At 42.3% G+C, this 27128-nt stretch overlaps 1 protein-coding gene across 2 annotated transcripts in view; it reads right to left on the bottom strand.

Annotated features, from left to right (window-relative positions):
* Positions 1 to 27128, bottom strand: part of EML5 (EMAP like 5) — a 382142-nt gene that overhangs the window by 290125 nt on the left and 64889 nt on the right. For both annotated transcript variants that reach the window (XM_033952880.1, XM_033952881.1), the window contains exon 2: positions 3781 to 3940. In XM_033952880.1, coding sequence (XP_033808771.1) covers positions 3781 to 3940 — 160 coding nt within the window. The remainder of the gene's footprint in view (positions 1 to 3780; positions 3941 to 27128) is intronic.

Raw genomic sequence — 27128 nt, 5'->3', positions numbered from 1 at the left:
AGACGATACCAAACTCTGCGCCAGAGTTAGGACCAGGGAGGAGTGTGAGGAACTGCAAAGGGACCTCGATAAGCTGGAGGACTGGGCAAACAAATGGCAAATGCGCTTTAACGTAGATAAATGCAAGGTCATGCACATAGGGAAAAAGAACCCGTTGTTCGAGTATAAAATGGGGGGGGGGATTGCTGGGAGACACCGGACTTGAGAGAGACTTGGGTGTGCTAGTGGATCCATCCATGAAACCATCCGCACAGTGTGCAGCAGCCTCGAAGAAAGCCAACAGGATGCTGGGCATCATCAAGAGGGGCATATCAACCAGGACGCGGGAAGTCATCATGCCGCTGTATCGAGCGATGGTGCGCCCACATCTGGAATACTGCATTCAATATTGGTCGCTGCACCTCAAGAAGGACATGGCAGTTCTTGAGAGAGTCCAAAGGAGGGCAACAAAACTGGTAAGAGGGCTGGAAAACTGCCCATATGCCGAGAGGCTGGATAAACTGGGGCTCTTCTCTCTAGAAAAGAGGAGGCTCAGGGGGGATATGATAGAGACCTTCAAAATACTTAGGGGCATAGAGAGGGTGGACAGGGACAGGTTCTTCAGACTAAAAGGGACGACAGGTACGAGGGGGCACTCAGAGAAACTGAAGGGGGATAGGTTCAAATCAAATGCAAGGAAGTTTTTCTTCACCCAAAGGGTCGTGGACACATGGAATGCGCTTCCGGAGGAAGTGATCCGGCAGAGTACAGTACAGGGATTCAAACAGGGATTGGACGGATTCCTGAGGGAAAAGGGGATCGTGGGGTACTGAGGGAGGTGCTGGGGTGTTGCATAAGTATAGACAGCTCACCAGGTCGTGCAGGTGAAAGGCCGGAGGGTTATGGAGGCCGAAGGCTCTCCAGTGATGGTACCCCTGGATCACACCTCCCACAGCTCATAACCACCTTCAGTCAGAACCCTCCCTCTGATCCCCCACCTTCCCCATACCTGATCTTCAAAAACCATCATTCAAGCCCCTTCCGCTTGACCAAACCCCCCAGATCCCCTATCCTCTCCCGGGTCCTACTTTGAGGTGATCATTGGTGTTGCAGAGGCAGTCCCCCTTCACACCCACTCCCTCTGGGATTCAAAATGATATTGATGCCCCCTCGCAATACTCTCATGGTACATTTTGTAATTTGGAGGGGTAATTTGGAGGGGGGCAGGAGTAAAGAGGGATTGCTTCTTAACCAGGTCGTGCAGGTGCAAGGCCGGAGGGTTAGGACTTTGAGGGGAAGATAGGACTTCGATGACAAACCTAGGGGGCAAAGGGGGCCCCTTCTGGTGATTAAGGCAGGTCATGACCTGTTGGGCCGCCGCGGGGGCAGACTGCTGGGCGGGATGGACCTGTGGTCTGACCCGGCAGAGGCACTGCTTATGTTCTTATGTTCTTATGATAGTGGGATGCTGCTAAAAGTAGGTAAAGAGGAGAAAAACAATCTAATCTAATCTAATCTAATCTAATCTGGTACAGTGATACCTTGGAATCTGAACGCCCCAATACTCGAAAAAATTCAAGCAAATTTTGCCCCGGAATCCGAACGCCCCGCACGTTGTTCGTGTGTGCTTGTGCCCCGGAATCCAAACGCTGCATTGGAATCCGAACGCCCCGCACCTTGTTCGTGTGTGTTTGTGCGTACGTTTCCCCGGCGCTCGGGCCACCCATACGTCGTTCACTGTTTTTTTAAAAATTTTGATTATGTTTTGTATTGTCTGTAATAAGTCTAATTTGTCAAAATTATATGTGAAACCACCATCTGTGGCTTTTAGAATGTACATCGCCTAGATATTACGATAGGCGATTCATAAAATGCTAATAAACTTGAAACTTGAAACTTGTTCAGTTCATTGACGGAAGCTGTCGTGAAAGCATCTCGTGTGATTTTCGCCTTTGTGTAGTGTAGTGAGGAAAATACTGTACTGTATTATTATTATTTGTTACTATTTTACCTTAAAATCCAGTGTACTTCCTGTTAAAATTTGAGTTTGTGGGACCCGGGAATGGATTCATCCAGTTTCTATAATTTTAAAGGGGGAAAATTGTCTTGGAACTCGAACGATTTGGAACTCGAACGGGGCTCTGGAACGGATTAAGTTCGGATTCCAAGGTATCACTGTATTTCTAATCTAATCTATTTCTGAGTCGCTCATACCTATGCAGGCGCAAGGCGACTTACGATATTTCAAATTACAGAATTGATTTATTTTATTTAAAACATTTTCAACCCGCTTTAGACCAAAGCGGCTTACAATTTACAAGACACAGTTTTAACACAGTTAAAGCAAACAGAATATAAAACAGACAAAGGTGGGGCAAAGGATAAAGACACTTAACCATATTCATCATAAAGAGGGGCGCATGATTCGAGCTAATAGCACTGTCCTAGATGAAAAACGCCTGAGCAAAAGAGGTAGGTGTTAAGCAGTTTTCTAAATTGCAGCAAATTTTCATGCAAAATCTTAAGTTACCAGTCATAGCATTCCATAGGGATGGCCTATGGTAGAAAATGGGATTTTTTAGTTCTTACATTTCGATCAATATTCATTTACTGGGTCTTTTACTAAGGTACGATAGCCTTAGTAAAAGGACCCCTTAATTCTTACAATATGGTAGAAAACGGGATTTTTTAGTTCTTACATTTCGATCAATATTCATTTACTGGGTCTTTTACTAAGGTACGATAGCCTTAGTAAAAGGACCCCTTAATTCTTACAATATGGTAGAAAACGGGATTTTTTAGTTCTTACATTTCGATCAATATTCATTTACTGGGTCTTTTACTAAGGTACGATAGCCTTAGTAAAAGGACCCCTTAATTCTTACAATATGGTAGAAAAACGGGATTTTTTTAGTTCTTACATATCGAACATTATTCATTCTTCCTGTATCAGGTAACAAATGATTTTCAGACCTCTTGATAGTCTATATCAGTGGTCTCAAACTTGTGGCCCGGGGGCCACATGCGGCCCGCCAGGTATTATTTTGAGGCCCTCGTTATGTTTATCATAATCACAAAAGTAAAATAAAACAGTTTCTTGATCATACGTCTCTTTAGCTATAAATTACAATATTATTATTAAGACTTAGCCAAAAGGAAAGATTTATAAACCATAAAGAGTTTTACCTCATGCATAATCGTCATTTCTTTAATAAGACATTAACTATTTTTTCTGAGGCCCTCCAAGTACCCACAAATCTAAAATGTGGCCCTGCAAAGAGTTTGAGTTGGAGACCACTGGTCTATATACTAATAAACAAGAATATTAACAAAAGAAAGTAAGGTGGGGTCATCGCCCCAGCAGAAATCTGCTTTCTTAAACTGCACTGTACCTATGCACGCTAAATGTGCATGTGCTAGTTTTTACAAGTGTATATCATGAACTGGTGTTCTAAGATGAGGACCTTATGCAACAGGATTTGATAATACTTCTTTTCAGCTAATTTTCCAAATACTGTGCTGAACATGATTCTAAGATAACTTCAAAACAGGATATGAAGCCACAGCTTTTAAAGCATCATCATTTTAGTGTATGACACATGTATTTTAATTAGGAGCCAGTAAAACCAATGAGACTTCCTGGCAACCACTCAAGAAATGCAAGCAAAGAAACATGAAGACTCTAGAAGCAATTAGATTGTTCCGTATAATGAGCCCTACAGGAGAGAGGCTGCAAAAAAAGAACCCTTTTAAAAGAAAATATATTATACTGGGCAAAGGAAACTATTAATGTGAACCTACCTGCCCATCTAAGTCGAATGCTAAGCAGGCTATCCCATGTGTGTGAACATCCTTGAGAACTGATATAGTCTGAACTGTGTAAGAATCCCAGACACAGATAAACGGCTCTTTCCCAACTTGTCCCGTGGCCACCAGCGCTCGTTCAGGATGTAAAGCTAGGCTGTAAAACAAGACAAAGGACACATTCAAATATTTATTTGCTCTACTATGGCCTTAAAACCATAATTATATGCAGAACGACCACCTTATTTCATTAGCAAACAAGCCCACGGTACGTTATCCTATACAATCATTTTCAAAATACCTTAAGGTCTTATTGTCCTGGTTTCTCATCTGTAGGCTCTGTATGTACACGATAATGTAAGTTCCCCCTGCTTCCAGAATGTTATGAATACATTAGTGGTGCTGGTGGGGGGGGGGGGCAATTTAATAAAGCCTTTTCCATTTGTAAAGGTTATTTTGCATAAGGAAAGGACGTTTTCTAAAACTGCACAACCACCTACCTGAATAAAAAGTGCATGGAAAGCATGTGACTATTTTATATACAGTCTGCATGTAGATGTTCCTGGGGGCAGGATGGAGGCAGAGCTGCGATGGAGTGGCAAGTGAGGGGGGGGGGGCAGATCACCCAGGGCGCTGTCTTGGTGGTAGCATCAGTACCTCTATGTGCCCCATGCTATGTTTGACTCTCCCTCCCCCCCATACTAGGGTTACCAGATTTTCAGGAATGAAAATCTGGACCTATGGCCCCGCCCCCAGGCCCATCCCATTCCAACCGAGTCACGCCCCGTTCTGCCCCCCCCCCAGCCCCACCCCCTCAACCTGGTCGCTTGTCTGCACATTTAACCCTACCTTCTGTTTTATATCCAATAACCAATTCCCAATCCACAAATGAACTTTGCCACCTATCACGCGACTCTTTAATTTTCTCAGGAGCAGCTCATGAGGAACTTTGTCAAAAGCTTTCTAAAAATCTAGATACACTACATCAACCAGCTGACCTTTATCCACATGTTTATTCACACCTTCAACGAAGTCAAGGGACAGATTTTTCAAATTAAGGACCACCACATGTACAAGGGGGCACTCGGAGAAATTGAAAGGGGACAGGTTTAGAACAAACGCTAGGAAGTTCTTTTTCACTCAGAGGGTGGTGGACACATGGAACGCGCTTCCAGAGGCTGTTGTAGACAAGAAAACATTAAATGGTTTCAAAGAAAGTTTGGATAGATTCCTAGAAGAAAAAGGGATTGAAGGGTATAGATAGGTATAGACCACTACTCAGGCGATGGGCCTGATGGGCCGCCACGGGAGCGGACCGCTGGGCAGGATGGACCTATGGTCTGCCTCAGCGGAGGCAACTTCTTATGTTCTTATGTTCTTAATTGGTGAGGCAAGATCTCCCTCGGCTGAACCCATGCTGACTTTATCTCATGAAATCTTGTTTGGCTAGGACGGTGTTCCACAATTTTATTATTTATAATTGTTTCCACCATTTTGCCCGGCATTGAAATAAGGCTTACCGTCTGTAATTTCCTATATCTCCCCTGGAATCCTTTTTAAAAAAATTGGCATAATATTAGCCACTCTCCAATCTTCAGGTCAGCAATTTTTGTGTCATCGATAAATTTAATTACCCGTATTTGCCGGCGTATAAGACGACTTTTTAGTACCTTAAAATCCTCCCCAAAGTCGGGGGTCGTCTTATACGCCGGGTACAGTTTACATGCCCTTACTTGCGGGGCTGGATGTACTCAGTCGCGCGGCTCTTATTCTCCCTACCTTCTCTGCTTGCAGCACAGAGCCGAACGGAAGTCTTCCCGACGTCAGCGCTGACGTCGGAGGAGAGGGAGGGCTTAAACAAAGCTTAAACAAAGCCCTCCCTCCCTCCGACGTCAGCGCTGACGTCGGGAAGACTTCCGTTCGGCTCTGTGCTGCAAGCATGGCAGGTAAGGAGGAGAGTAGCCTCGCGGTACCAAGAGAGAGGGGCGGCCGCCCCGCCCCGGTTGCAGCACAGCCGGCCAGGTCCCCTTACTTTTGTGGCACTTCCCCGACCGACCGATAACAGCCCGGGTCCGACAATCCTCCCTGCCCTGTAGCCGCGAATCTAAATTACCTTCTTACAGCAGCTGTAAGAAGGTAATTTAGATTCGCGGTTAAGGGCAGGGAAGTTTGTCGGACCCGGGCTGTTGTCGGTCGGTCGGGGAAGTGCCACAAAAGTAAGGGGACCTGGCTGGCTGTGCTGCACCCGGGGCGGTAGAGAAGGAGGGGGGAGGGGGGGGGGGGAGAAGGACGCTGAAATACCATGGTGAAGACAGGAGGGGGGGGGAAGGACTCTGAAAGCACTTGAAGACAGAGGAGGGAGAAGAACGCTGAAAGCACATGGGGGAATACAAAGGGGTGGAGAAGGAAGAAGGGGTCGTCTTATACGTTGAGTATAACACAAAACTCTATTTTTTAACTAAAAGTTGGGGGGTCGTCTTATACGCCCAGTCGTCCTATACGCCGGCAAATACGGTATCTCACCAGTTATTCCCACTTCTAGCTCTTTGATAAATATGTTACAAAACAGTGGTCCCAATACAGACCCCTGGGGACTCCCATTATTTACTCTTCTTCATTGAGAATATTGACATCTTTTAACCAGTTCTTAATCCATATTAGGACATTACCTCCTATCCCATGACTTTCTCATTTCCTCAGAAGTCCAGATACACAACGTCAACCTGCTCACACTTATCCACTAGCACAATAGCCTTTAATATGGTCATGCACTGAGGGCCGGAATCTGCAACCAGCGCCAGTATTGGTTGGCACCTCCAAAACACGCCCTGGTCATGGGTCAATTATGTACTGCTGCCAGTTGCAGAATCACAGCCGCGTGTAAAGTAGACGCTAGAAATGCAGGCCAGGGTTTTACTGGCCTACATTTCTGACACCTACTTTACACGAGAATTGCGTCCACAGGGGCTCCCACTGGCACCTATGGTGACTTCCAGCGCAAGCTATGCCCAGTTTGACTGTAGGCACCTCTGTGGACGGGACTTCGGTGGCCTGTTCTGTAGGTGCCTGTAGGCACCTACATTTTTTTAAATTAGTTTTTAATTGGTTTTAAATTACACGGTCATTTACCACATCGTTTTTTGCCAATTAAATAGACCACACTTGGAATACTGTGTCCAACACTGGTCTCCCTATCTAAAGAAGGATATAAAACTGCTCGAGAGGGGTGCAGAGGCGAGCAACGAAACTGGTAAAAGGTATAGAGAACTTGAACTACGAAGAACTGGGACTGTTCTCCCTTGAGAAGAGGAGACTGCGAGGGGATATGATTGAGACCTTTAAAATAATAAAAGGAATGGACAAGATAGAGCAGGACAAAAAGTTATTTGCGATGTCAAATGTGATCAGGACAAGAGGTCATGGACTGAAGCTGAGGGGGGACAAGCCCAGGACAAATGCCATGAAGTTCTGCTTCACACAGCGAGTGGTAGACGCCTGGAACGCTCTCCCGGTGGAGGTTGCTGCGGAAACCACCGTTCTAGGATTTAAGGGCAAGTTAGATGCACATTAGAGAATGACACGGTGACAAAATTCATCACCGTCCCCGTCCCCGCGGATAACCGCAGGAAATAATCCCATGTCATTTTCTAGTGTCTATTTCAACCTCAGTCCTTCTACACCAGCATTCTTCAAAGCAAAGCTTGCAGGTCAGTGGTTGTGCCCAATTATACTCTGATTCTTTCCTCTCTCCTTAAAGAATGACATGAAGATGGTTTCCCGCGGTTATCCGCGGGGACGGGAACGGTGATGAATTTTGTCACCGTGTCATTCTCTAATGCACATCTCCTCGAAAGGCGCATAGAGGGATACGGGTGACTAAGTTACACCTGGCTGGGCCTCCGTGTGAACGGATCACCGGACTTGATGTACCCAAGGTCTGATCCAGTGATGGCAGTTCTTATGTTCTTATGCCTACCGCCGATTAATTTTCGGCATCCCTACGAGAATTAGGGTCTAACTGCTTAACACATGTTAGTAAAAGCACCCCCTCCCCCCATCTCCTCTCTTAGGGAAGCTGAAGGTAAAGCTGCAGATGACGAGGATCCCACAGTATTACAACATAAATAGAAATTGTGCCGGCCAGTGCCCCATCACATTCTGTGCTTTTATGTAAGTTTTAAAATAGAATATATTCAAAACTAGGAGAAACACAACTTCTCACCTCAATTCTAGATTTTTAAATGCTATAAATACAAAAACACTGGCAAAATCTCACAGTATACAAGGTGTGGCTGTACCTTCCACAATATACAGCCTGTCAGTTTTCATTTAAGATCCAACACAGCCCGGCATGTATTGTTGAGAACTGGAATTGTGCAGTGCTGCAATGCAATCTTACACCACAGGGAAGCCCACTGGCAAAGCTCAGCAAGCCACCTATAAAACAGACTCAATCATCACTGTTGTACTTCTAACCTTCAGAAATGACCTTTCGCCAGCCTGTAAAACTAGCAGTCTATTTTTACTGCCAGCTTTTTTAGATCATCAGATAATGGGCACTTATCTGTAAATACGATGGTGATGTATATTAAAATAAATTCCTTTCATAGCCTCATGTTAAACTGACACATGTAGCAGTAAACAACTCACTCTAGATCTGTCTTTCAAGGAGAAAGAGAACCAGAGCTAATGGAAGGCTATTAGGTACTCTAGGGAAAACGTCAATCTTACACCCTGACCACCACCCCCTCCCCAGCCCATATCTTCCCCCCACCCTAGCAGAACAGAACCTTACCTCTCTTCCTGACATAGTACAGATTCATTCTGTTTTCCCTCCCTCGGTAATCTTCCCCCTCTTTGCTCCTTCCCCTCCCCTCCTCCAGCAGTCCAGCATCTTGTGTCCCGTCCCTTCCCCCCCTCCCCATATTTGGCATTCAAGAATCTCTCCTTTCTCCTCTGTCCCTTGTCACAGTAGCCATTTGGAACAGAGCTCAGCAGTCGACTAAATAATGAGGAAGTGGCGGGCCTCGGCAAAGGCAAGTTCTGAGGGTTAGTGCATCCATTAACAGGAGGACCGTGTCAAGATACCCCACAAGTCCTTGTTTAGCTGCCAGTCTGCTTGCTACTTGCAGCTATTCTGCCCACTGCTATTGGAAGAGGGATATATGCCAGGGCAGCCCGCTGCTGTTTTCTGCTCCCTCCCCCCCTAAATCTCAATTCTCTAGGCAACTGCCCGATTTGCCTATTGGAAGCACCAATCCTAAGAGGACCCTGATCAGAGCTCCAGCACTGAACGAAGATCTTTGCAAAAGTGTTAAGAAATGTGTTTCAGGTGCTCACCCTGAGCGGTTCAGCTACACAGAAGAAGGTGTCAAGCGGAGAACGTTGCAAGAGAAGAATCGAGCATTTGCAGATAGGTACAGAAACAGACCTTGAAGAATTAAGGAACCCAGAACTATCCCAGAGGGAGTCTGAAATCTAGAAGGGGAACGGGGGTGTCCCAGGAGAGTGTGCAAGTAAGGATCAAAACTCCTAGTCAGCCTGTGATTTCATCCTGTGAAAACTGCAACAATTTATTATTTCTATAGGGCTCCCAGATGCATGCAGCGTTGTACATTAAACATGCACACGACAGTCCCTGCTCGATAAGAGTTTACAATCTAACTATGTCAGACACACAGGACAGAAGGGTGACTCTATATTCACTGCTCAGGTAGGGAATCAGAAGGGGAACGATGAGGCAGATAGGGTGGGGGACTATGGAGGGAATGACCAGCAGAAATTGGTGCTTTACAAGTTGGTTGGCTTAAGACCTATACGCAGCTTCAAAAAAAGTGGGTATTCGGCATGGATTTGAATACCGCCAGAGGAGGAGCCTGACGTACCATACAGATCTTGCAGGAATGGGGCAGGGTCAGGAAAAGAACGTGACGGGAAAATGAGTTCCTGCGGGGATGGGGAAAAATTTGTCCCAATGTCACTCTCTAGTTCCAGGCATATGGTGCAGCAAGATAGAAGGAACGGAGTCAGGAGTTGGCCATAGAGGAGAAGGGTACCACTAAGAGAGACTTACGCAACAAACAGAATTCTTGGGGCAGAGTGTAGGGAGAGATAAGAGAGGAGAGATGCTGAGAAGCTGCAGAGCGAATACATTTGTAAGTCAATAAAAAGAGGTTGAACTGTGTGCGGAAATGGACGCAACTGAAGCAACTTGAGGAGAAGGGTAATGTGAGCATAACGACACTGGCGGAATATGAGACATGCCAGCAGAATTCTGAACAAATTGAAGGGAAGAGAGTTGACTTAGCGGAAGATCTGTGAGAAGCAAGTTGCAGTAGTCCAGGCGAGAGGTGATGAGAGCATGGATAAGGGTCTTGGCAGCGTGCTCAGACAGGAAAGGCCGGATTTTGGCGACATTGTAGAAAAAGAAACGACAGGATTTGGCTGTTTGTTGGATATACAGAGAGCAGGAAAGAGATGAGGCAAAGATGACCCCCATGTTGCAAGCTGACGAGATAGGGAGGAAGAGAGCAATATCCACCGAAATAGAGAACAGAGGGCCCGGGTTCCCTGCTGCAGCTGATTTGAGGCAGGGAGATTCCCTTGCCATGATCAGCTCAGCGGCAACACAAGGACGCCTGTGACAAGGACACCGGTTAGAGAATTGGGATGGTTAGGTAGGGTTAGGCAATCTGTCTGTCAGGACAGACATGATTCTATATTGGACGCTCTATGCGATTCTCAAAAGCCACTTAGGTGGCTTCTGAGACCGAGCGTCCTATACAGAATCCGGGCCTAAATGTCATGCTGTTCCAATGTCTTCCTGAAGCATATATCACTTGTAGAGAATGACACGGTGACAAAATTCATCACCGTTCCCGTCCCCGCGGATAACCGTGGGAAACCATCTTCATGTCATTCTTTAAGGAGAGAGGGAAGAATCAGAGTATGAATGGCCACAACTACTGTCCCGCAAGCTTTGCTTTGAAGAATGCTGGTATAGAAGGACTGAGGTTGAAACAGACACTACAGAATGACAGTCTCTGGTATCCAGAGCAGATATTGTGATGTCATAATGCCTAAGAGCCAATCACATCAGTGATGTCACAATGGCTTCATTATCCTTGGCTCTCATAAGAATCAGAGTATGAATGGCCACAACCACTGACCCACAAGCTTTGCTTTGAAGAATGCTGAGATTGAGCATCAACATTCCAGAGCAGATATTGTGATGTCATAATGCCTCATTCCACCAGTGCCTAAGAGCCAATCACATCAGTGATGTCACAATGGCTTCATTATCCTTGGCTCCCATAAGAATCAGAGTATGAATGGCCACAACCACTGACCCGCAAGCTTTGCTCTGAAGAATGCTGGTGTAGAAGGACCGAGGTTGAAATAGACACTAGAAAATGACATGGGATTATTTCCCGTGGTTATCCGCGGGGACGGGAACGGTGATGAATTTTGTCACCGTGTCATTCTCTAATCACTTGCAACACCTGTCTTTGAAAGGATATGACACTCAACAAGGGAATGAGGGTAATGCTCAGTCATTCCCAGCACGGTCTTATTCAATGGGAGGTTGAATGCAATAATGGCTGTGGCTTATAAACTGATTTACGAGCCTAGCCTCTGGATTTGCAGATCTTTTAATTACAGGGAATTCTTACTGAAGGCAAAATAAACAAAAAGAAATCAATGCCTAGGCTAGGTCTGAAATAAAGTTGATATCTTGAAAAAACATTTTGTAGTTTATAGAGGAAAGCTATCACAATGCTATTGGGTCTGTGCCAGAAGGCATATAAAAACATAGAAAAATGATGGCAGAAAAGGGCCAAAGCCCATCAAGTCTGCCCCCACTAATGACCCACCCCCCTAACTTTGCCCTCTTAGATATCCCATAGCCCATCAAGTCTGTCAACTCTGATGACCCTCCCCCAAATTTACCCTCTTTAGAGATCCCACATGTGCATCTCATTTATTCTTAAAATCTGGCACGCTTCTGGCCTCGATCACCTGCACTGGGAGTTCATTCCAATGATCAACCACTCTTTCGGTGAAGAAATACTTCCTGGTGTCGCCATGAAATTTCCCGCTCCTGATTTTTAGCGGGTGTCCTCTTGTGGCCGAGGGGCCTTTAAGAAAGAAGATATTATCTTCCTCCTCAATACGACCGGTGATATATTTAAACGTCTCAATCATGTCTCCTCTCTCTCTACGTTCTTCGAGAGAGTACAGCCGCAATTTAGTCAGCCTCTCCCCTTATGAGAGATCCTTGAGCCCCGAGACCATCCTGGTGGCCATTCGTTGAACTGACTCAACTCTCAGCACTATGTACACACCAGAGGAGAGGAGGGATATGGGAGATATAAAATAAATACTATGCATATTCTTAAGATAGCCAAACAGTTCAAAAAAAGGCAAAGGCGAGAGAGAGAGAGAGGCAAGATGGCGTCGTAGTGGAAGTACGCTCTGAGTTCTCCTCCTGCTAGAAACCTTTTTCTTCTATGTTAATAGCTCTCTGAGCGAAATTCGTTATGCTGAAGAGACGAGGCAGGGTGGCTGCTTCAGTCCAACAACCGGAACCTACTTTAACGAGGCAAGAACTTCTCACGAGCTTCTACACGTCCTCTCCTCGGGGCGATCCTGCTGAGCCAGACGCAAAGGAAGCACCTCCAGTTGCAGCCGCGAGAGAGAGGGGAACTTCGGCAGCAATGTCAGCAGCGGTCTCTCCGCTGCCCCCGGAACTATCGGGCTTGCCGGCTTCACCAGAACTCGGAGTTCCAGCGGAAAGAAGAGAATTACCAACACTAAAGCCCCTTGTTAGACCCGCTGAGGTTACTTTGGACACTATTTGGACTGCGTTAGATTCCCTTTACAAGGTATGTCTTGGAATCTTTCCTCTTGTTCAGACTCAATCATTGAGGTTAGAGAAATTTGAAGAGGATTTGAAGTCCCAGGGAGAAAAAGTTAATTCCTTAAAACAGTCGGTGCAGATCTTTCTATTTAAAATTTCCTTGTAAATGTTTGGTTAAGTTACAAGATATTGAATTTGTTTTTTTGGGATCCCATTCAATTGCAACAATTTCTATTAGCTCGTGAACAGAAGTGAGATTTCTTTTCTTTTATTATTTTGATGAGAAAAATAGGTTGGAATGTCCGTGTCCTAATTTAGTAGGGAATGATTTGGGTTCATTGGAATTCAACCCATTTCTTAGTTTTCCTTTAAAATTAAGTTAATAAATAATGCAAATATGTCTCCCCATTAGTGGTCTTGTAAAGGATTGTTTTGTATGTTTATTGGGTTTTTAAAAAATGTTGTATGAAAACCTTTTTTTCCTTGATATCTTTTGATATTGTAAATGTACTAAAATTTTATAAATAAATAAAAAACAACAGTCGGTGCAGGGAATAAAACCTACTACTGGAATTATCTTGCAGGACAAACTTTTGATGTTGAGAAAAATAGAAAATCTTGAAAATTATACTAAGAAATTGAATTTAAGACTATTAAATTTCCCTAAGACACTGACTATGACACCAAAATAAACTTTTTATAAGTTTCTGAAAGAAGTTTTCAAATATCCCCATAATGGACTGCCTCCTCTCTATAAAATTTATTTTTTGCCAGTTTCTCCAAAAAGCATAGTTACTTACCGTAACAGGTGTTATCCAGGGACAGCAGGCATATATTCTCACATGTGGGTGACGTCATCTACGGAGCCCCGATGCGGACAGCATTTCAAGCAAACTTGATTGAAGATTCAAGCTTGCTGTGCTGCACCACGCATGTGTGCCTCCTGCTCCACTAGAGGGCGCATCCCCTCCTCGTGGTCTCCAGTTCGTTTTTTTCCGCAGTGCTAAGAAGACACGTTTTTTCTTAGCTCTGCCCCAAGTGCCTTCTTGCACTGCGATTTATTATTTTTGTCGTTCAAAGTCTTATAAGTTTCTGAAAGAAGTTTTCAAATATCCCGATAATGGACTGCCTCCTCTACATAAAATTTATTTTTTGCCAGTTTCTCCAAAAAAGCCTTCCCCTTCTGATTCTGAGGTTATTTCTCAGATAACGACAGCTGGTCCACTGGATATATCAAATATATTGGAGAACACTCAAGAGGAAGTCATTTTGTGTTCAACGCTTCTTGTAGCATTTGTATTTCATCAAGATAAAGAAGCACTCCTTCGCCTCTTTTTTAGGCTGAAGGAAGTCCATTTTTTGAATAGTAAAATTTTGATGTTTGCCGATGTATCAAGAGCTACACAGACAAGAAGGAAAAGATGCCTGGAAATGAAAGACGGCGTGAAAGAATTGGGAGCAAAATTTCCATTGCGATATCCCTGTAAATGTATGATCTATCTGGATCAGAATTCCTATATATTTTATGAGCCCTCCCAGTTACAATTTTTCTTAGAAGGGAAAGGGTTAACAACATAGATTTCCAAGGGTGAACCTTAGTACGCAAATCTATGGGCTCCTTTTACAAAGGTGCGCTAGCGTTTTTAACGCAAGCACCGGATTAGTGCACGCTAGCCAAAAATCTACCGCCTGCTGAAAAGGAGGCGGTAGCAGCTAGCGCAAACGGCAATTTAGCACGCGCTATTCCACGCATTAAAGCTCTAGCGCGGCTTTGTAAAAGGAGCCCTATATCATAAATGGGGATGTGTCACTACTTTTCCTAATAACTTTTTATTTATAATATCATTCCTTCTGATTGTGAAATTGTCTTTCTCCATAATGAGGTCTATTACAAGAGTATTGATGCAGTGTAAGGAATTGATTTATTTGTTTATAATTTCTTATTATTTTAATGTTTAAGGCTCTTGTATCTCTTCAATATGTATTTTATTGAAATACTAGTCTTTAAGCCCGTTACATTAACGGGTGCTAGAGATGTCTGTCTGGGTTTTTTTCTTTGTCTCTCTCTTCTTCCTCTGTTATGATCTTCCATCTCTCTGTTCTTCCTCAGGGTCTTCCCCCCCCCCTTGTCTGCACCTCTCATAGTCCAGCATCTGCCTCCTGTCTTTCCCCTTTGGTCCAGACCTTTCTGTGTTTCTTCTGCTTACAACCCTCACCCCTTCTCTGCCTCTCTCTCCTTCCTTCCTCCCTATGTCCCCCTTACTGTCTTTCAGCCTTTGTCCCACCCCTCCCCTGAAGCCAGGCTGCCTGCGTCCTTCCTGCGCCCAAGCCTGGCCTATCTGCTGGCGATACTTCCTCCTCCCGGTCTGCTGCCACTCGCCGTCCTTGGCCGCCTTCCTGCCTCCTCCCAAGCAGACATTGACTCCGGCATCACCCCGCCCTCTGACGAGAAATCGACGGCTTGGCGATTGACCGCCGCAAGACTCGAGCCCTCCACCATTTTAGGCGGGGACGACAGGGGGCGGCGCTTGGGCAGTGTTAACTCTTCATTTGTCCGTGTGGAGCCTGGTTACGGCGGCGAAGCCCTTTTATTTATGTTTACTAAGTGGCGGACCGCCAGCTGAGAGGCTGAGGCGGGAAGTCGCAGCCCGTCGCGAGCGCCGAATCCCCCTGTGGAAATGAAACTTTTTTGTCCTTCTCGCCTTGGGAGGACGATTGAGCCAGGAGGGAGGAGTTGCTGGCACACGCACCTCCAGCTAGCGCAGGCGCCGTTGGGGACTGGCACAGAAGCACACCTCACGGCGCCAGGAATCACGAAATTTGAACAGCACATGTGCGCTCTAAGGTTTTATTATTATAGATGTTTAAAATGATAAATTTTAAAAAAGGCGAAAGCTAGAAAGATGCTTAAATGCACAGGAAGAGGAATGACCAGTAGGAAAAAGGACGTAATGATGCCCCTGTATAAAATCTATTTATTTGATTTTTTAGTCCATCTTCACAAAGGGGCTCAGAACAGGTTACAAATCAGGTACTCAAGGATTTTCCCTATTTGCTCTGGTGGGCTCACAGTTTATCTAAAGTACCTGGGGCAGTGGAGGATTATGTAAGTTGCCCAGGCTCACTAGGAGACCTAATTTAGAATATTGTGTACAATTCTAGAGATCACACCTTTAAAAAATATATAAATAGGATGGATTGGTCCAGAGGAAGGCTACTAAAATGGTCAAGTGGTCTTCAGCGTAAGTCATAGGGGATAGACTTAATAGTCTTAATATGTATACTTTGGAGGAAAGGCGGAAGAGGGGGGAAATATGAAAGAGGTGTTTAAATAGCTACGTGGCATAAGTGCACGAGGTGAGTCTTTCAATTGAAAGGAAACACTGGAATGAGGGGGCACAGGACGAAGGTGAAAGGGGATAGATTTAGAAATAACCTCCAAAAACACTTTTTACGAAAAAAAAAAAAAAAGTGGTGAATGCATGGAACGACCTCCTCGTGGAGGTGGTGGAGACAAAAAGTGTATATTACATTACATTAATGACTTCTATTCCGCCCGTACCTTGCAGTTCTGGGCGGATTACATAAGAAAGTACAATCGTATTCCGTGAAGAAAGAATTGTAAATATAAACGTTGTAAATAGTTAAAGTAGGGATTCATTCACACCAAAAAATATATAATAACAAATACAGGACAGTTGACAAAATCATAAATAAACGGAGAAAAATAAACCTCAATTGTGGGTCGCCGGGACTACACAAGTACCCTAAGCTCACCACCTCATCACGGGTTTATAAAAAAACTCCGTACAATTATAAGTTGCTTTCATACTTCAACATCTCTTTAAAAGAATAGTTTTCAAAAAATTCTCAAAGGATTTGAATTTCAACGTCCATAAATTTTCTATAATTAGGTGAAACAGTCTGTTTCACCGGATTACATAAGAAACAGCTGGACATTTCCATGAGAATTACAATAAGATTTAGAGAATTACAATTTAGGGTTTAGGATACAGAGAATATGACTGGGCTATTCCAGTAGATTTACAATTTGGGGAGCTGCATAAATAGGAGATAGTGCAGATCCAGTAAATATACGGTTTGGGAAGCGGTTGACATGCTTGAGGCTATGAAGAGAAAGAATAACTGGAGAAGAGGAGAGGATTGGGGGCGAATTAGATGGAGGGGAAAACCAGGGTACAGTTAAGACATCTGGATAAATGTTTTGAAAAGCAAGGTTTTGGTTTCTTTTCGAAAAGATTTGAAGTCGCTCGTTGATAACAGCAAGTTGGAGATGGTATGGTCAAGTTTCGAAGTTTCCAAGTTTCCAAGTTTATTACAAAAATTTGATTAATCGCCTATCATATTTCCTAGGCGATGTACAATCTCATTAAAAATCAGTTGGGGTGACAAATATAACAAACAATATAATTACAGACATTGCTATACATAATTTCTACATATCATTTCAAAGCTAAGGAAGGTTTTTTAAAGGGTTACAATCATTATTAATTTAATTTAATTACATTTAAGGAAAAAACAATAGGAGGGGTAACAAATAAAATTTATATTTAATATATAGAATAAAAGTGAAAAGTAAAAAAGTTTTAGGATATAAAATTTATACATTAAAAGCATCATTAAAAAGGAAGCTCTTAAGTTTGAATTTAAATTTATCTAGGTTCCTTTCCTCTCGAAGAAAAAGTGGGAGATCATTCCAAGATTGAGGAGCTGTTATTGAGAACATGGTGTGACGCCTTGTATTAATAACTTTCAGTGAGGGTATTGCCAATAAGTGTTGATCCTGCGATCTTAACTGTCTCGAAGTATGATAAGGAATTAAAACTCTAAATATAAAAGCGGGGGTTTTAAATAATAATGATTTAAATGTAAGCAGACATATTTTAAATAAGATTCGGTGTGTAACTGGGAGCCAATGTGCTTTTTTAAGAAGTGGAGAGACGTGATCGAATTTTTTGGCTTTGTAAATTATTTTAACAGAGGCGTTCTGGATAATTTGCAGACGTCTAATTTCTTTCTGCGATATACCTTTAAATAAAGCACTACAATAATCAATTTTAGAAATTACTAATGAATGAATTAAAATATTCAGAGATTTTGCACATAAAAATTTTGCCACTGAACGAATTTGTCGGAGTCGATAGAAAGTAGATTTGACCACATGACTTATGTGATCATGATATGTTAATTTATTATCAAATATCACTCCGAGAATCCTAATATTGTGAGCCATGTGCAAAGGGACAAGCTTGGGACAAGTACATTGGATCTCTAAGGAAGAGGAAGGGATAGTAGATGGCATGAATAGGCAAACTTGATAGGCCATATGGTCTTTATCTAGGCAAGTCACTTAATCCCCCATTGTCCCAGGTACATTAGATAGAGTGTGAGCCTGCCAGGACAGATTGAAAAAATGCTTCAGTACCTGAATATAAACCACTTAGGGCTCCTTTTACTAAGCTGCAATAGCATTTTTAGTGCACGCAGGATTTTAGCACGCGATAAACCCGCGCTACGCGGCTAGAACTAATGCCAGCTCAATGTTGGCGTTAAGGTCTAGCGCGCGCTAAAACCACTATTGCAGCTTAGTAAAAGGAGCCCTTAGACTATAAGTGGTATATAAATGCTTAAATAAATAAATATTTAAATTCTTGAAAAATAGTATGGAATAAAACAACTTTTTCAAAAAAATTGAAAAGCTAAGAGACTAGAGGATATAAAATGAAGTTGCAAAGAAGGAAACTTTAAAGCATCATCAGGAAATGTTTTTCACAGAGAGGATAGTGGATATTTGAAATGTTCTTCTGCAGGATATGGTGGGGATGAAAATGACAATAGATGGAATAGAAGTGTAAAGCATTTCTGCTCACAGAGAATTAATGAACTTCCACATTTTAAAGAACAAACACAAAGGGTTCAATATTCAAAGGAGTTTAATTGTGCAGGACGGGCTCTGGCCTGATTAAATCCCGTTCAGCTGGCTGGTCATTGATCTTCAGCTGCAATTAACTGGGTGAACTGTGGAATATCATCGTTAAGTGGTCATTCCCTAACTGGCAAGGTTAGGGGCAGTCTGGGGGCAGAGTTTGAGTGGTTAGTTAACAACAATATTTGGTCTGCTAACTAAGAACCTAAGACTAGCCCTACTGGATCAGACCAATGGTCCATCTACCCAATATCCCGTCTTCATGGAGGCCAATCCAAGTCACAAATACCTGGCAAAAACCCAAATAGTAGCAGCATTCCAGAGCTGTGATAGTGATGTCATAATGCCTCATTCCACCAATGCCTAAGAGCCAACTTCATCAGTGATGTCACAATGGCTTGATTGTCCTATACTTGGCTTGCATTAGAACCTAAGACTAGCCCTACTGGATCAGACCAATGGTCCATCTACCCAATATCCCGTCTTCACGGAGGCCAATCCAAGTCACAAGTACCAAGCAAGAACCCAAACAGCAGCAGCATTCCATGCCACCGATCCAGGTCAAGCAGTAGCTTCTCCCATGTCTCAACAGCAGTTTATGGACTTTTCCTCAAGGAACCTGTTCAAACCTTTTTTTTAAAACCAGCTACATTAACCGCTCTCACCACATCCTCTGGCAACGCGTTCCAGAGCTTAACTATTCTCTGAGTGAAAAAATATTTCCTCCTACTGGTTTTAAAAGTATTTCCCTGTAATTTTTGACGGAGTGAACAACTGATCCACTTGTACCCGTTCTACTCCACTCAGGATTTTGTAGACTTCAATTACATCTCCCCTCACCCGTCTCTTTTCCAAGCTGAAGAGACCTAACCTCTTTAGTTTTTCCTCATACAAGAGGAGTTCCATCCCCTTTACCATCTTGGTCGCTCTTCTTTGAACCTCTACTAGTGCCACTATATCTTTTTTGAGATAAGGAAACCAGAAATGAACGCATTATTCAAGGTGAGGTTGCACTATTGAGCGATTATAACATTCCTAGTCTTGTTTACCATCCCCTTTCTAATAATTCCCAGCATCTTGACTGCTTTCTTGGCCGGCACCGCACATTGGGCAGAAGATTACAGCGTATTGTCCAAGATGATACAGATCTTTTTCTTGAGCGCTGACACCCAAGGTGGACCCTAGCTTCCGGTAACTGTGATTTGGCTTATTCTTCCCAGGTTTTTAATGCCAGGCCGAACATAGACACAGATGCTAAATATCTGAATACGAGGCAGCTGCCAGTACCCGGATATATAGGGGTGGGGGAGTGGGAGGGCGTTCAAGCAGCAGGGAAGACTGGGGGGGGGTCACATAGTGTGGCGATGCCAGGTACCACCGCCCTAAGAGCCGATCTCCTTTACTATGCCACTGCACCCTGGCACTATCCGGAGAGTGTCAAAAATTTTCAACCCCTGTAAGCAGCATTTATCTGAGTAGGAGCGGTTCTTAACCGGTAAATGCCACTTATATATATATTTCATAATGTTCTAGGACCATATTAATTAGTTCACCCCTCACTTCATTAGTTTATTTTCTGTTTCATTAGTCTCGCTGGCCACTGCACCAAGGGAGGAATGTATTTATAAGAATTGATCAGATAGATTTTAGCATTAAGTTATTAAAAAAAGTTTTAAATAAAGTAAGTTATTACAAAAAGTTTAAACAAAAATTTGTTAAAAAATTAGATTAAGTAAGTATTAAGGAAGAAGTCAATACATTTAGTATAATTTTCAGGTTTTTGGCCGATGACTGGAGCATGGAGCAGAAAACACTACGCTGACTATCCGGTCTGTGATAAGACTGTGCGTAGGCTCCAATTCTGAGGCTTTTTTTCCTGAATAACTAATAGTTATGATACAGAATACTGTTGATACACCTCCTATTTAGAGTGGTATATATTATATAGGTTAGTACACTCCACCAGTGGATCATATTCACTGAGTATCTTTCACAAGGTTGACATCACATTTCGCCACTTTTAGAGTTTTCATTACCACGCCTTCTTTTTTGTGGATTAATTTACCACCATTTGTCCTGCTTTGTCTTTGCATCATTTCATTTCACCTCACACAGTGATTCATCATTCACCCTTTTATTACATCATGTGCACCACCACTCATTCTAGTTTATTTAAGTAAATAACTATATATTTTTTTAATAAATCTTTTCTCTTTCCATCTTTTAGGACCCTATAAGACCCCTGAAGAAGCCATTTTTATTTTGCCGAAACATGGCCTATGTTGGGTCATTTTTGCTGTATATATTATTTGGTTTCTATCCTGTGGGTCACTTGTGATTGTTTTTAAGTTATTTGGACACTTATTAAACTACAAACTGATACACCCGCTCTTGTGTTCCACAATCTTTTTTGTTATTTTGCTGCTCTATTTCCTTTGTGGAACCATTTGATGCTATTTGAATTTTGTTGTTCTGTCCACTTATATCAACCCCAGTGCTTCCAGAGAGTTATAAAGTACAGAATTGCCATACTGGGACAGACCAAAGGTCCATCCTGTTTCCAACAGTGGCCAACCCAGGTCCCAAGTACCTGGCAGAAACCCAAAGAGTAGCAACATTCCAGAGCAGGTATTGTGATGTCATAATGCCTCAGAACCAACCTCATCAGTGATGTCACAATGGCTTGATCGTCTTATACTTGGCTTATATAAGAACATAAGAATTACCATACTGGGACAATCCAAAGGTCTATCAAGCATCCTGTTTCCAACAGTGGCCAACCCAGGTCCCAAATATCTAGCTAGATCCCAAGTAGTAAAACAGATTTTATGCTGCTCATCCTAAGAATAAGCAGTGGATTCCCCCAAGCCATCTCAATAATGGCCTATGGACTTCTCTTTTAGGAAATTATCCAAACCTTTTTTTTAAACCCCACTAAGCTAATTGATTTCACCACATTCTTCAGCAATGAATTCTAGAATTTAATTATATACTCTGTGAAGAAATATTTTCTCCAGTCTATTTTAAATCTACCACTTACGCTTAGTAGCTTCATCGCATGCCCCCTAGTCCTAGTATTTTTGGAAAGAGTAAACAAGCGATTCACATCCACTCTTTCCACTCCACCCAGTATTTTATAGACCTGTATCATATCACCCCTGAGTCATCTCTTCTCCAAGCTGAAGAGCCCTAGCTGCTGTAGCCCTTCCTCATAGGAAAGTCATAGGGAAGTCATAGTCCAATCCCTAGTCCTAAGTCTAATGGACTATTGCAATATCCTCTAGCTTCCTTGTCCCACCTACTTAATAAAACAACTACAGACAGTCCAGAACACTGCCCTCAGATTGATCTATTCCCTTGGAAAATCTGACCACATCACCAACGCCTTCCTAGATTCACACTGGCTTCCAATACAACCCGCATCCAATTCAAACTATATTGCATATTATTCAAAATATTAAACGGAACGGCACCCTCCCACCTAAACGACCGCCTAAATAGGAACCTCTCTTCCAGACAGAGGAGAACCCAATCCCCTTTCTCCTACCCCCCCTATTAAAGGAACTAAGAGCAAAAAGATGTACGACAACTTACTAGCAACACATGCAGCTAAATTGGACCCCTCCATCTCCAATCTACTGACAGCTTCAATTGACCTCAAAACTTTCCGAAAAGAAATCAAAACCATACTATTCAAGAAATTCATCCTAATTTCCTAACCCCCCATTTTTTTCCCCTCTCTCCCCCTCTTAGTTTCCTCCCTTCAAAATTTATTTAGACCTAACGCCTTTAATTGTATTCCTCTTCCTGAAAACGTCCAGCTATCGTTTTGATGTATTAGGCCCAACGTCTTTAATTGTATTCCCCTTCCTGGAAATGTCCAGTTATCTTTTTGATGTAATCCGCTTTGAACTGCAAGGTACAGGCGGAATAGAAGTCATTAATGTAATGTAATGTAATGTAATTCCATCTATTTTCATTTTTGTCGCCCTTCTCTGTACCTTTTCTAATTCCACTATATCTTTTTTGAGATATGGCAACCAGAACGTGCCCTCATACACGTAAATATTTAGAAAACTAGCACTTAAGCACATAAATATACACTTACCCATTAAAGTGTCAGCAAGACACCCAAATGTAACTCCATTATATTTGAAATTTCGTTACCAATGGAATTTAGAATTAAATTTAAAATCCTGATGCTGGCACATAGGGCATTACGCCAGCACCTCTCCTCCTCTCCGCCCCACCTCTTCCCACTCCTCCCCTTGCCGCTCCCCCTTCCCCTTCCCCCATACCTCTAATTGTTCACTGCCACGAGCAACAACTTTAATGCGCTTCTTGCGACCGTGTCTTCTCCCCGGGTATTGCGCATACGAAGTGACATCAGCGGGAGGGACGACGGGAGTCGCGAGCAGCACTTTCGAGTTCTTGTTGCTCGTGGCGGTGAACATTTAGAGGTACAGGGGAAGGGAAGGGGTGTGTGCGTCAGAGGGGATTGGGGTGGAACGGGGATGGGTGGAGACAAGGGCGGGGGAGGGGTGCCACTGCCCTAGGCACGTCTCGCACTCGCCACGCCGCTCATTACCAATACCAGGCACGCCCAGATCCTTTGCGCAGCTCTCCAGACCTGACAGTGCAAGTGCCTGCATTTTTTTTATAGCACTCACACGCTGTGTCTGTCTTACAACTGACACTTACGCATTAAAAGCTCAGAAGAAAGCCTGAGAAAGAGAAGGATCAAGATAAGCACAAGAACATTCTCTTCATTTTTTAAAAATGTTCCCTTAAACATTAACAGGTTGGATTTTCGGTGCTTTGTGCCTGAGCTCTTTGGGGACAACAGGCTAGAAAATGAATTTAGTTAATTAATTTTTTTTTATTTTTTTTTTATTTATAAATTTCAAAATTTAACACAAGAATCCTCTTGTTACAGTAAATCAGAGAAAATACATACAAGAAAATTATCCATTTGTTATACAACATAATCCAGTAATTCTTAATAACATAAAGTAAAAGGAAATAAGAATAATTTCAATGTTGTGAATAAATTATCCTTTCTTAGACCACAATGACCTCCTAACAGAGCAAGATGTAAAGAGAAAAGGAGTTCTCAACCAATGTAACTAATTAAAAGGAAAAAGGCTTAACATGTTTCAAACCAGTCTAATAAAATGAAATTACAGCCATCACACTTAGGTAAACTTTGTAGTGTCCAAGAAGTTACGAAGCTGCTCCGGCATCAAGTAAACATATTTAGTACCAGCATATCGAATCAGACACTTACAGGGATAACTTAACAAGAAAGTAGCTCCCAATTTTATTGTTTCCTCTCTCATATTTAAAAATAATTTCCTACGTTCCTGAGCAGATTTTGTAACATCAGGAAAAATCCATATTTTTTCTCCCAAAAATAAATTTTGGGAGAAACGAAAAAAAGTTTTCATGATCATATTTAAGTCTTGTTCAAAGACCAGTGAAACTAAGAGAGTACCACGGTACTGAATCTCTTCCTGTGAAGTTTCTAAAAATCCCAGTCATATCTTTTAAATCCAATTCCGACTGTTTATCATTATTGTTTTCTGGTCTTCTAGGAAGATAATAAATCTTATTTATAGGTGGTATCAGTTCTTGAGGAATTTTAATGTTTTCCATAAGGTATCTTTTGAAAACTTCAATTGGTGAAGAAACAGAAAGTTTAGGAAAATTTAATACCCTTAAATTCAATCTTCTATTGAAGTTTTCTAGTTGCTCTATTTTGTTCTGAATAACAGATCTGTCCTTAACCCTTTCAGGACCAAGGGACATATTTGTCCCATAACTTTAAAATCCTATAAATTTTGATTGGGATAGTCTACAGTTCTAAATTTGATATGTACGGATTCCATATGATACTGCCTTTATGTAAACAAACTGGTTCCGACATTCATTCATTAGCGTCGTTGCTAGATTGACGAGAAGATTCACTTGCCACACTGTCCATAAGCCAGAAGTGTGATTTTTTAAATAAAAATAATGATATTTCACAAAAAAAATCAATTTTTTGGCATCTGCAAGCCCTTTTTACCATAAAAATGTCGTCAAAACCACAAAAATTGGCCAAAGGGTTAACCATATTAGCTGAAAGAGCTTGTTATGAGGATATTTCTTTATTAACTTGGTCATATTTCCTCGTTGTTTCTAGCTGGTTATTTTGAACTAAATTAGATAAGTCGTCGAGTTTACTCACAACTTTAAAAGTATCAGTATATTAATTAATATACAAAATTGTACGTTCTGTATGGCAGAATATGTAAAGAGCCATTGTTTGTGCTACTCCAGTGAGTGGAGAGTTACAGAAATAGACCCAGGGAGGAAAAAAAAAATCCAACTAATCTAATCAGCATCAGAGGGCCAGTATGTTAACTGTTTTAATTAATTTAAGGAGATGAGATGGCTCCCTTTGGCAGCAAAGCTTAACAGGTTATGGCTCTTTGGGCTGGAGAAATAAAACAGTGAGAGAAGATATGACTGAGATTTCTAAAGTTATGCATTGGGTGGATCAAGTTATGTACACTATTAAATAATCCTAGGACTAGGGACACATAAAACAACTTTAAATGACTTCTTTGCACACACAAAACACAGACAGACCTTTACCAAAGGATCAGAAAAAGAAATAGATACTGAACTGGGAACCCCAAGAAATTAAACTCAGCAAGTATTACAACACTGGAGAAATAAAAACAGATACGCACGTCCTTCTGTACTGAACACTCAGGGATCCAAGGCCCAGGTCCACCAAAAATGAGCCAATTCCCTTGCTGAGGCTGGTGGGGATCCCAAAACCCTGCCAGTTGAAGACCACCTCCTCCAATTTAGCAGCCAATAATCTCCACGCCCTTTTATGTTTTTTCCTCTCTTCTATCCAAAAATTGTAACTTTTTTCCCCTCTTATCCTCACAATTCTTGTAAGTCTCAACCCAGAAAAATTATTTTAAATGTATGTGCTCAGTTTGTTAAGTTCTAACTCATAACAAAAGTTATTTTATATGTTAATACTAACATTTTATTTGTATATTTTATTAGTACATGTTTTTATTGCTGTACATCGCCTAGCAATTTGAATAGGCGATTCATTAAGAACAAATAAACTTGAACTTGAACAGCCCCAAAGCCCTTTAAATCTCTATGGGCTTTGGGGCCGTTACCGCGCAGCAGCCGGTAGCACGGCTTTGTAAAACAGGCCCTAAGTTTCACCCCACATATTTCACCCCCAGAATGTTTGCCCACACACCTTTTGCCCCCAGGATGTTTCACCCCCTCCACATTTCACCCCTGGGTACCTTTTGTCACAGCCTTGTTGTTCCAGTGGTGTATGCCTTGCTGCCAAATAAGATCCATGCAACATATTGTAATTCTCTTTTCTTGGGGTTACCCAAGTATGTGTTGCAGGCTATGCAGCTAGTACAGAATGCTGTGCTTCCAAATTTAATCATATCACACCAATTCTTCATAATTCTACCAACTTTTGGTACAATCTCTAATCTTAGGCCTAATAGACTACTGTGACATACTATATCTCCCCAGCCCAGCAACCACAATAAAACAACTACAAACAATACAAAACACAGCCCTAAGACTCATCTGCTGATTGAAAAAAATACGACCACATCATAGAAGCATACCACGACTCATACTGGCTCCCAATACAAGCCAGAGTACACTTCGAATTCCACTGCCTACTATTTAAAGCTATAAACGGAGACAGCCCAACCTACTGGAACAACCGACTAATTCAATCCACCTCAACCAGACATAGGAGAACCCACACAATATTCGCACACCCGCCAACCAAAAATGTCAAACGAAGAAAACTGTATGACAACCTACTGGCCACCAGAGCAGCGAAACTGGCCAGACAACTCACCAATCTGCTGACTTCGACCACAGACTACAAAACCTTCAAAAAAGAAACAAAAACCCTACTCTTCAAAAAAATACATAAAACTTATATAACACAACCAGATCATCTCAGCAAAAAAAAAAAAAAAGTTCAATCCACTCCTTATGTATTTCCAAATATCATGACAACTCATATGTTATCCGCCTTATTTATTTAGCAATATGACAATTCTTATGTAATCCGCCTTGAACCGCAAGGTAATGGCAGAATAGAAATCACTAATGTAATGTAATGTAATTTACATTGGTTGCCGATTGGCCTTAGAATTGAATTTAAGGTCTTATGCACAATCTTCAGGCTGCTACAGGACAACTGGCCCAGTGCCTTGCGCTGTGCCTTACAGTTTTATCAACCAACACGCACATTGCGATCTATGGACGGGATGTGCCTGATGGTGCCATCTCTGAGTTCTGCGAAGTTAACAGGAAGTTGCAAGAGTATGCTTGGAGTTAAGACAAGCCCCTACGTTCCTGCAGTTTAGAAAAAGTTTGAAAACAGTTGAACGTTATTTTGTTCAGTGAGATTAATTGGCTCCTGCCTTTCCCAGCTTTTTGCTCTGGAGCTGTCCTTTACAGCACCCTACTTCACTCAGG

Source organism: Geotrypetes seraphini, chromosome 7 (genome assembly GCF_902459505.1).
Source record: "Geotrypetes seraphini chromosome 7, aGeoSer1.1, whole genome shotgun sequence".
NCBI lineage: Eukaryota > Metazoa > Chordata > Amphibia > Gymnophiona > Dermophiidae > Geotrypetes > Geotrypetes seraphini.
This window is presented reverse-complemented; position numbering and strand designations above follow the sequence as displayed.